This window comes from Dipodomys ordii, unplaced genomic scaffold, assembly GCF_000151885.1.
Source record: "Dipodomys ordii isolate 6190 unplaced genomic scaffold, Dord_2.0 Scaffold47, whole genome shotgun sequence".
Taxonomy (NCBI): Eukaryota; Metazoa; Chordata; class Mammalia; order Rodentia; family Heteromyidae; genus Dipodomys; species Dipodomys ordii.
In genome coordinates, this window is record NW_012267263.1 from 4,466,883 (window position 1) to 4,477,583 (window position 10,701).

General features: G+C 37.8%; 1 protein-coding gene across 2 annotated transcripts in view; it reads right to left on the reverse strand.

Annotated features, from left to right (window-relative positions):
- Positions 1–10,016, reverse strand: part of Mgat4a (mannosyl (alpha-1,3-)-glycoprotein beta-1,4-N-acetylglucosaminyltransferase, isozyme A) — a 92,900-nt gene extending 82,884 nt beyond the window's left edge. For both annotated transcript variants that reach the window (XM_013019835.1, XM_013019834.1), the window contains exon 1: positions 9,714–10,016. In XM_013019835.1, the coding sequence (XP_012875289.1) occupies positions 9,714–9,807 (94 nt within the window). In that variant the 5' untranslated portion in view covers positions 9,808–10,016. The remainder of the gene's footprint in view (positions 1–9,713) is intronic.
- Between the last annotated feature and the right edge of the window lie 685 nt (positions 10,017–10,701).

The window sequence follows — 10,701 nt, forward strand, 5'->3', positions numbered from 1 at the left end:
ATGAATGAAAAGCCTGAGTCCCTGAGCTCAAGCAACACACACACACACACACACACACACACACACACACACTCTCTCTCTCTCTCTCTCTCTCTCTCTCTCTCTCCCTCTCTCTCTCTCTCTCTCTCTCTGAGGAAATTTCCCGTAAAGGAAAGAAACTAAGAGGACCTGACAACTGAATGCAATATGGGATCATGGGTTGGGCCTTGTACATAAGGTCATTAGTGGGAAAATTTATGAAATTCAGTAAGATTTACAGATAAGCTAATAGTACTGTATCAAAGTTAATTACATGATTAGAAAACTGCACTCTGGTTATATTAGTTGTTAGTACTGGTGAAAGCTTGAGGGGAAAGTACAAAGGAACCTTGTATACTAACTTTTTAATGTATGGTATATTTCAAACTAAAAAAAAGTTTCAACACATGCTATTGTTCAAATTATTCAGTTCCTCCTAGTTTTTCAGCTCTCCTCTCCTACAATTGGCAAGACCAGTCTCTCGGACATGTTTACTAATGCATCCCAGAACCTAACAGTGCCCAGCACACAGAAGACATCAACACAGCAGACAATTTCAGTGATTCAGAAGGATGATGGTATACTCCAAATCATATTTGTTATTCATTTCCTTTAAAAGAAAAATGCTAAAAACTTTTATTTATTGCTTTTGTTTACAAATAAGATCACTTTCAATAAAATAGCTCCATGTTTATAACAGAAAAATGAATCTTATTTTTCTATGCACTCTCACAGCTGTTTGGTGCTGAGGCTTAGTTCCAGGTGAGTGCAGCTAAGAACTAGGGGTTCCCTTCTCACCCGTCTCCCTTGGACGTAACAGAAGTCTACCAGTATACTGAGTACTGAGTATGCAGTGTACTGAGAATACTGAGGCATTAACAGCCCTCTCAGGGGCTCAGGGGACAGTGGTTACATACTACAGAAGCAGCGTCAGGGGAAAGTAAAACTTGTATGCCCATCTAGTGCTCAACTCCCCAGAGTAATGTCAACTCAGAGATGCCTGTCACTGTCCCTACTCCCTGGCTCAAAAATATTACCTGAAGCAATTACTATTCTCTTCCCAAAGGAACTGGCTTCATTTGAAACAGAGCATGAAGAAGATGGGAATGTGGAGAAACAGACATCTAATGAATACACAGTCTAAGGAATAGCTAGCTTGGAGGAGAAACTGGAAAAAGTAAAAGCTAGGAGTCCTGTCAAGTCAAATAAATATTAAACATGAAACCACAATATGATTAATCTGTAGCTGAATTACTATAAAAAATCAGCCAGTAAAATGGAAGAAAACTCTACTAAAACAATGGCTTATCAAGAAGACTGTGGACAAATCCACAGCTGTGCCACCCTCAAAAGCAACACCATAAATACAACACTTTTGGAGGAGCAGACCTTGTATTAATTTTTCAAGCCAATCACTAATCAAATAAAAAGTCCTGAGGAAAAGGAGAATTACTAAAATGTATTTATGTAAAATGTCCACTATGTAGCAAAGAATTATATGCAAAGAAGCAAGAAGCATGACCTATATATAAATCAGAAAAAAAAAATCGAACATCAGAAACTGCCCATGACTAAAACCAGATAATGTATTTAGGAGTGTGCTCCAAAACCAAAAGCCATTGGTTCACAGCTATAATCGTAGCTTATCAGGAGGCAGAAATCAGCCAGGCACTGGTAGCTCACACCTGTAATCCTAGCTACTCAGGGTTGGCTGAGATCTGAGGATCACAGTTCAAAGCCAGCCCAGGCAGGAAAGTCCTCAAGACTCTTCTCAATAAACTACTCAGAAAAAGCCAGAAGTAAGGGCTGTGAAGGTGGTTCAGTGGTAGAGCGCTTGCCTTGAATGCCTGAGCCCTGGGTTTGATTCCCCAGTACCACATAAGCAAACAGAAAAAAAGCCGGAAGTGGCACTATGGCTCAAGTGGTAGAGCACTAGCCTTGAGCTGAAGAGCTGAGGGACAGTGCCCAGGCCCAGAGTTCAGGCCCCACGATCGGACCCAAAAAAAAAAGAAAGAAAGAAAGAAAAAGCCAGAAGTGGTGCTATGGCTCAAGTGGTAGAAAGCCAGCCTTGAGCAGAAAGCTCAGGGACAATGCTCAAGCCCAGAGTTCAAGCCCCAGGACCAGCAAAAACAAAAAACAGAAACCAGGAGGATTATGGTTCAAGGCCAGCCTCAGCAGAAAGTTTACAAGATCTATTCTCAACCAACAGTTAAGCATGGTGGTACATGCCTGATATCCTAGCTACATAGAAGGCTGAGATCAGGAGGATGACAGTCAAGGTTAGACTGGAGAAAAAGTAGTTTGTGAGATCTTCTCTCAACAGAAGAAGCTCATCAGTGGCAAGCTCCTTTCACTTATGCAGAAAATAGGATTAAAACCTAGTTTAGTCCCAGTAAAAAAAGCCAAAATTATCTCAAAACTAACCACAGGGAAGTGGTGCTGTGGCTCAAGTGGTAGAGCGCTAGCCTTGAGCTGAAGAGCTGAGGGACAGCGCCCAGGCCCAGAGTTCAAGCCCCACAACCAACAACAACAACAACAAAAACTAACCACAGCACAAAAGACTAAAGGTATGGCTCATGCAATTGCTCAAGCAGTATAGCACCTGCCTAGCAAGCACAAATCCTGGAGTTCAAGCCTGGGTATCACTGGAGGTGGGGGGAGGAGGAAGGTGGGTGCCCATGGCTCACTCCTATAATCCTAGCTACTCAGAACTGCAATTTGAACCTAGTCCACCCAAGAACTTGCTCCAAGATGAGCAAGTGGGCGCAAACATGCTTATGCATGAGTATGCATGCACGCGTGTGCACGCACACGCACACACACACACACAACACACAAAAGAAGTATAAGAAGGCATGACAACATTACATTAAATATAGAATATGGATAAAACTTTAAAAATAAATAAAATCTAGAATTTTATATACAGTAAAATAAAAACAAAAAATTCACCAGGAGTAATTTTATGTGTCAACTTAACTGGGCTAAGGGATGCCCAGATAGCTAATCAGACAACACTTCTTGGTTTGTCTATGAGGTATTTCTGGAAGAGACTAGCTTTTGAATTAGTGGAATGAAGAAAAGTCACTTTTATCAGTGTAGGTAAACATGCAATATATCAGTCTCTACCCTGAATAAATTTTTTTAAAAGTGGAGGAAAGTCAAATTTGTTTGAGCTAAAACAGAAACAGATCTCTCCTTCTCCTGGTTCATGTGCCACTGGACTTGAATAAAGACAGGTTTATACTTTCAATTCTCCTGGCCCTCAGGAGTTTAGACTAGCCAAATTACACCACCAGCTTTCTTATTTCCCAACTCAGAGGTAGCAGATTAGACTTCTCAGACTTTATCATCATGACCTAAGTTTTTCATGCTATAGTTTGGATCTTAACTGCCCCCACCCACCAAAGTCCACAGATTAAAGGTTGGTCCTAAGGCTTGTGTCACTGCTGATGTGAGAGAATCATTAGGAGGTGGAGCCTCCTGGAAGTAAGTTAGATCATTAGTGAAATGTCCTTAAAGGAGCTACCCGCTTTCCTATCTTTCTCTGCTTCCTAGCAACCATTAGTTTAACAAGCCACCTCCACTCTGCACTCCCCATTTTGGCTTAACAGCACTGCTAAAGGCAACAGAATCACAAAACCATGGATAGAAATCTCTGAAACCCTGAGCTATAATAAACCTGTCACCCTTACAAATTGGGTTTTCTCAAATATTTATCACAGTGTTGGGGACCTGATTATCACATATCATTATATACTCTAGAGCTGAAAAGAAAAATACTCACCATAAGGCTTTCTAACACACACACTCACCCATCACACATAGTTTCTCAAGAAAATCCTGATAAACTAAGCATGAGTGGCTCACACCTGTAATCCTGTTTACTCAGGAGTCTAAGATCTGAAGATTGAAGTTGAAGCCCAGCTCAGGCAGAAAATTCTGTGAAACTTAGTCTCCTAAATAACCAGCAAAAAGCAAGCCTAGAGGTATAGCTTAAGAGATAGAGCACCAGCCAAACAAGCATGAAGCTCTTAATTCAAATTCCAGTGTAACAAGAAAACAAAATAAAAATAAAACAAAATCCCTGACTAATACAACAATAGAATTGAACTGGCAGAGGAAAGGAGTAGCATAAATATCATATTAGCTGAGGAGAAAAGAATGAAGAAAAATGAACAAAGTCTCAGATTTAGAGCATTATTGTATTTGTAGTGGGAACACAAAAAAAATACTTAGAAATGATGGAATACTGCCCAAATTTACTGAGAAGTAGTAACTTGTACATCTAGAGAGCTCAAAAAAATCCAAGGAGAATAAACACAGAGCTCCACCAGCATACAATGGTAAAATAATAAAAAGTTTAACAAAAGAACACCTTGAATGCAGCAAGGGAAAAATGACACATCACTTACAAGGGAATCCAGTAAGATTAATAGCTGACTTCTCTGAAGACACAGAACTTAGAAGTCAGTGCTCAAAAACAAAACAATAACATTGTCAACCAAGAATATGTCTAGGAAAGATATCCTTCACCATCATTAAAGGTGAAATAAATACATTCCAAAATAAATAGAAGCTGAGAGAATTCATTGCTACCAGATCGGTACTATAAGAAATACCAAAGGGAGTCCTTTAGACTGAAAGAAGTGATCTAATTCATACCAAGAGCATCAGTAACCACGTAACTAACACACTATGAATGCCTACATTTTTTTGCTCCTTTTCTGTTTTAACTGATTTTTAAAAACAAGTGTATAAAATGGCATAAAGATATAGTGTATTTTTGTGTAACATATGAAAACATATGAATAATAAACTATCAATAACAACACAAAGAAGAGTGTAAATAAAATTGTAATAGACTAAGGAAACAATGACAGATGGTAAGATCACAATTATAACAATACATAATGACAGATGGTAAAATCATAACAATACTCCATTCAGTTTGTAACATTAATAGATGTACATACATGCAAAAAGAGCACCAGGAAAAAACGGTAAAGAGAACAAAACTATATAGGAGTAACATTAATAGAATTCAACTTACAGTATAATTCTGAAGCTGATTTTGGTAAGTTCAAAAACTACAAGAAAATACTCCAAGCTTGGCAGGTTGATATACACATGTAATCCTCAGCTTCTTGGCAGGTGAAGATTGGAGGTTCATGATTCAAATCTAGCCTGAGCAAAATTATCACAAGACCCCTATCTAAAAAAAAATAGGCATAAGTCCCTGAGTTCAATCCTTTGTACTATGACAAACAAAAGCAAAAACAAAAAAAAATTCTAAGTCATAAAAATCAAGCAATGAAGGAAAATTTTAAGGAATAAATAAGGCATAGTCAGGTGTTGGTGACTCAGGCCTGTAATCCTAGCTACTCAGGAGGCTGATATCTAGTATCAGAGTTTGAAGCCAGCTGGGGCAGGAAAGTCTATGAGACTCTTATCTCGAATTAACCATCAAAAAGCCAAAATTAAAGCTGCAGCTCAAGTAATAGATTGCTAGCCTTGGGGGGAGAGGGGGGGGGGAGAAGCTCAGGGATAGAACCCAAACACTGGGTTCAAGTCCCAGGACCTGTACCAAAAACAGAAAGAAAAGGGGGTGGGGGATGGTTGTGAAGAAAGGAACATAGGAAAGAAGAAGGAGAGAGGAAGGGAGGGAGAGAAACAGAAATAAAAGGTATAAGACATGCAAAAAAATGGCAGAAATAAATCCCACTACATCAAAAATAACAGTGGGCTGGGAAGGTGGCTCAGTGGTAGTGTGCTTGTCTCACATTCATGAGGCCCTGGGTTCGGTTCCTCAGCACCAAAAGCCAGTAGTGGCACTGCGGCTCAAGTGGTAGAGCTCTAGCCTTGAGCTAAAGAGCTCAACAACAGTGCCCAGGCCCAGAATTCAAGCCCCATGACCAACAAAATACTAATAATAATAATACAAATAAACCAATCAAAAGCAAGAGATTGTCAGAGTGGATTTAAAAAGTATAATCTAGAGGCTGAGATATGAGGATCATAATGAAGCCAGCCTGGGCTGAAAAGACCCCATGAGACTCTTATCTCCAATTAATCACTCAAAAAACAGAACTGCCACTGTGGCTCAAATGGTAGAGAACTATTCTTGACCACAAACATGCCCAGGGAGAGCACCCAGACCCTGAGTTCAAGCCCCAAAACCAACAACAAAAAAAGTATGATGCATTTATACATGGTGTACAGGAAACATATTACAGATTCAAAAACACAATAGATTAAAGTAAAAGAATGGATTAAAAATGTACAATTTTCAACCAATCTGATTCAGCCACTATGATAAACAGTCTGCCATTCCTCAAATTATTAATCATAGAGTTTCTCATGTGATCCAGCAGTTCTACTCCTTGGAAAATACCTGAATGTAATATCCATACCGAAACATGCACACACACATATGCATGGGCATATACACATTCCTCAATATATAAAAAATATTTATAACATTTATTCCTTCATAAGAGCCAAAAGGTAGAAACAACCCAAATGTCAATCAATGGATGAATGGATAGCCAAAAGTGTTTCATCCACAAATGGGAACATTACTCACTGTAAAAAGAAACAAAAAGATTGAAAAGTGTCACAACACAGATGAACCTTGAAAAGAGAAGGCAGTTGTAACAGACCACACACAATACAATTCCATTTCTATGAAAACTCAGAATAAGCAAATCTACAGAGATAGAGAGCAGATTAGTAGCTGTCTGGTATACCAAGGAGGAGTGGGTGAGACCTAAGGAGGTTACATCTAAAGGGTAGAGAATTTTGTTTTCTTTTTTTTTTTTTTTTGCAGTGCTGGGGGAAGGGAGAAGATAGGGCCTTGCACATATTAGGTAAACATTTGACCTATAAGCTACATCCCTAGCCCAACAGAATTATGTGAGGTGGGGAAAGTGCTCTAAAATTGACTGTGGTAATGGATGCACTATCAATGAACAGAGAAAGAAACACTTAAGTGGGTGAATTTGTTTAGCCTGTAAATTATATCTCAATAGCTAAGAACACAAACTCTGAAATCTGCCTCCCTGAATTCAAGCAACTCTACCACTTAACGCATGGCCTCAACCACTTTGCCTTGATTTCCTCATCTACAAAGGGAAGGCAATATTTCCCAGAGTTGTTTTCTTTATAATATTCATGTCATGTAAACCTGTTAAATGACAGATACATATGTTTAGAAACATTGCCTCTATCTCATCTATCTGTTGGCATCATATGATTAAATGAATTCTCTCCTTCCTAGTCCCTGCTCAAAGGCATTAAGCTTCTTATTCTTTTCATATACATAATAGTGCTAGGCACAGGACAGATTTATGCAAGGGACTAATGAAAGAATGACAAAATTATCAGTCCAGCAATCTCAATGATTATGTAAGTCATACCTTCATAACAAAAATCAGAGCACACAGAATTTAACATGTGAAATCTGGCCTGCCCTAGAGAATCCAGGCTGCCTGTCTGAACTGTCTAGAAAGAAATCCAAATACTATACAGTCAGAGTGGTTGCCTAAATAACAGCAATTCAACACAGGGGATTTTACACAACCATAACAAAAGACCTGTGTTGATCTCTGTTTTGTTAGTTATCAGAGTAAGAGTCTTGTATATTTGTTTGCCTGGGTTAGGTCCAAACTTTGATATTCCTGTCTCAGTCTTCTAGGTAGCTAGGATTATAGATTTTAGCCACTGACACCCTGCTTATTCTATATTAGTATATGGTTCTACAAATCAGTTTGTATGTTACTAGAATTCACAAATGTAATGAGAATAATTTTCTTCTTTACCTTATATATTGTGATTATATGTTAATTTTAAATATTATATATTGTACATATTAATTACCATTGATGAAAAAAAGAAATAGAGCTATTCAAAGGGTAATAATCATATAGATAAAGAACCTTTACATTCTTCAAATTCATTTTGATGTTAAAAACAGCTTTATAAGGAAAAAAATGTTTCTAATGCCTTTATCTAAGACACAAGATCAATAAAATGGAAAGTCCAAAAATTTCTCTCTTAAGTCAGATACGGAGAGTTGAGTCAATTTCTCCATTACTATAATTTTCTGAATAGGTAAGTTTCTTGATTTTGAAAAAAAAAGTAAACTTTTGCTACGGTAAATTCTCTTACATAGTAAGCAGACTTTTTAGCAGACATTTATTTTATTTGTGCCTAGGACAATCAATAGAGTAAATGAAGTATTCAAGAATCTTCCTAATAATTATTTTCATTTGGAACAAAAAATGAAATCTGTCGAGAGTTGTAGCTCAAGTAGTAGAGCACTCACTTAGCAAGCACAAGGTCCTGCCTGAATCAAAGCTCCAGTACTGCCCAAAACAAAACAAAAAACCCTGAGATCACTCAATATTTTGTGTACAAATATACATTTGTCTTTAGCAAATTTTTGGCTTATTTTTCCCTAAGTAGCCCAAAATTAGAGCCCAACTCAGACAAAAAAAAAAAGAGAAAAGAATACCATACTTGCCAAAAGCAGTTCATTTTTGTTTGTATCTGCTTATTTTATATATATAAAACACATAAAATATATATGGGACAGAGGATATATGTAACATGTTTATATAGATATACATCAGAAATATACTGGTCATCCAACAGTCCTTTCAGTTGTGACATGAATGAGAAGAACAATAGCATCTTCAAATGCTCAGCCTCTCCACCTTTCTTGCTGTCAACATTCCTTAAATATAAGGAGACAGGTAAAAGGAATTTATTCTAAATACTTTCTCTTCCAAAAAAAAAAAAGGGAGGGGCCTATGGTGGGTTAGGGAGAAGAAATGCATCATGAAATCCAAATGGCAGACAACCTACCTTTAAAACTTAGTAGAAGAAATTAAAACTCTTTTGATTTTTTTTTAATATTCCAATGAGAATTTTCCTCACCCACTTCTTAAGTACTTTTAAAGAGCAATTTTTCAAGGCATTCAGTTTAAATGATTAACTATATAATGTCAAATCACTAGTGTAATTGACATGTAAACTTCATGAAGACCCTGAATGTGTCTTTTTTAAGTGCTTTATACAATGCCCAGACCAAGACAGATTATTAAGCATTTACTGTGATTAGTTTTCTTTAGGCCAAAATAAAAGTCACTGTCATTCCACTTAGCTGTGCAGTGTACTATATACCACTGATCAGTATGTTTTTCTAAGTGCAATTATAAAAAATTAAAAAATAAATCCCATAGATATTCTATTCCCTCTGTCCAAGAATACTGTTTTTGTTTCAAGTAAACTGCCAGCAGAAAGCAAGCAACAAGCAGCTTGCTATTATATTGAACATAAGCATTTCTGCATCAATGAGTAAGTCAAAAGCCAGCCAACTTTCAGTGGCTCATGCCTGTAATCTCCTCAGGAGACTAAGAGCTGAAGATCACAATTCAAAGCCAACTCAGGCAGGGAAGTCCATGAGTCTATCATCTCCAAAAAGCCAGGTAGATGTAGAGCTGTATCTCAAGTGATAGAGCTCTAGCCTTGAGCAAAAAAAGCTTAGGGACAGCACCCAGGCCCTGAGTTTAAGCCCAAGCTAAGCATGTGCATGCACGTGCACACTTGCACACTTACACACACACACACACACACACACACACCAAAAGCCTGTTGTACTTCATACACATTTCTAGAGCCATCTTCCTTACCCTTCCCATTTTGCCATGTAGTATACCAGGATAAAGTAAGGAACGATGTGATAAATACTAAAGCAGTGGCTACAGTTCCATTTCGGAGCCTCATCTCATTTCACCATCACACTGGTTCATATGTTTGTGATGACAACCAAGACTCTTCTTTTTAGCCTGAAGTCAACTGAATCCAGTACTTCCGGCTTGGTGAGAGATGTTCATTTCAGATGCTTGGCAGAAGGTGTCTACCAGCAATCCCATTCACAATTGCTACTCAGGATTGTCTTCGCAGTTTTCAAATGCTGATGTCTCAGGGCTTTTTTCCTGTTGGGGGGGGGAGGGAGAGAAAGAAAATATTGTTTAAGAATGTAATACATAAACTCTATTATTCAACATTATAAACACTTTTGATACGACTATAGTTTATGAAATCATTCTTAAAACTAAACAACTCTTTTCTTTCTTTCTTTCTTTCTTTCTTTCTTTCTTTCTTTCTTTCTTTCTTTCTTTCTTCCTTCCTTTCTTTCTTTCTTTTTTTTTTTTTGTCAGTAATGGAGCTTGAACTTGGACCTGGGTGCCATCCCTGAGCTCTTCAACTCAAGGCCAGAACTCTACCACTTCAGCCACAGCATCACTTCCAGTTTTCTGGTGGTTTATTCGAGATAAGCATCTCACTGACTTTCCTGCCCAAGCTGGTTTTGAACCCCGATCCTCAGATCTCAGCCTCCTGAATAGCTAGGATTACAGACCAGGCATGAGCCACCGGCACCCAGATTAAACCACTCATTTAACATAATAGAATTATATAGTCCTCCTCAAGGAAAAAGCTTCAAACTATATTCTTTCCTTGCCAGTTTGCTTTTGTCTGTGAAAAGAAAATTATGGTTACCCGTTTAAAGAGAAAATTGCTCTGAGTAACAATCTCCAGACTCCTCAAACTAAATAACAAACAATATTTTAAAAAATAAGAAAATTGACAAACTACAACGTTTTTTAGGGTTAAAAG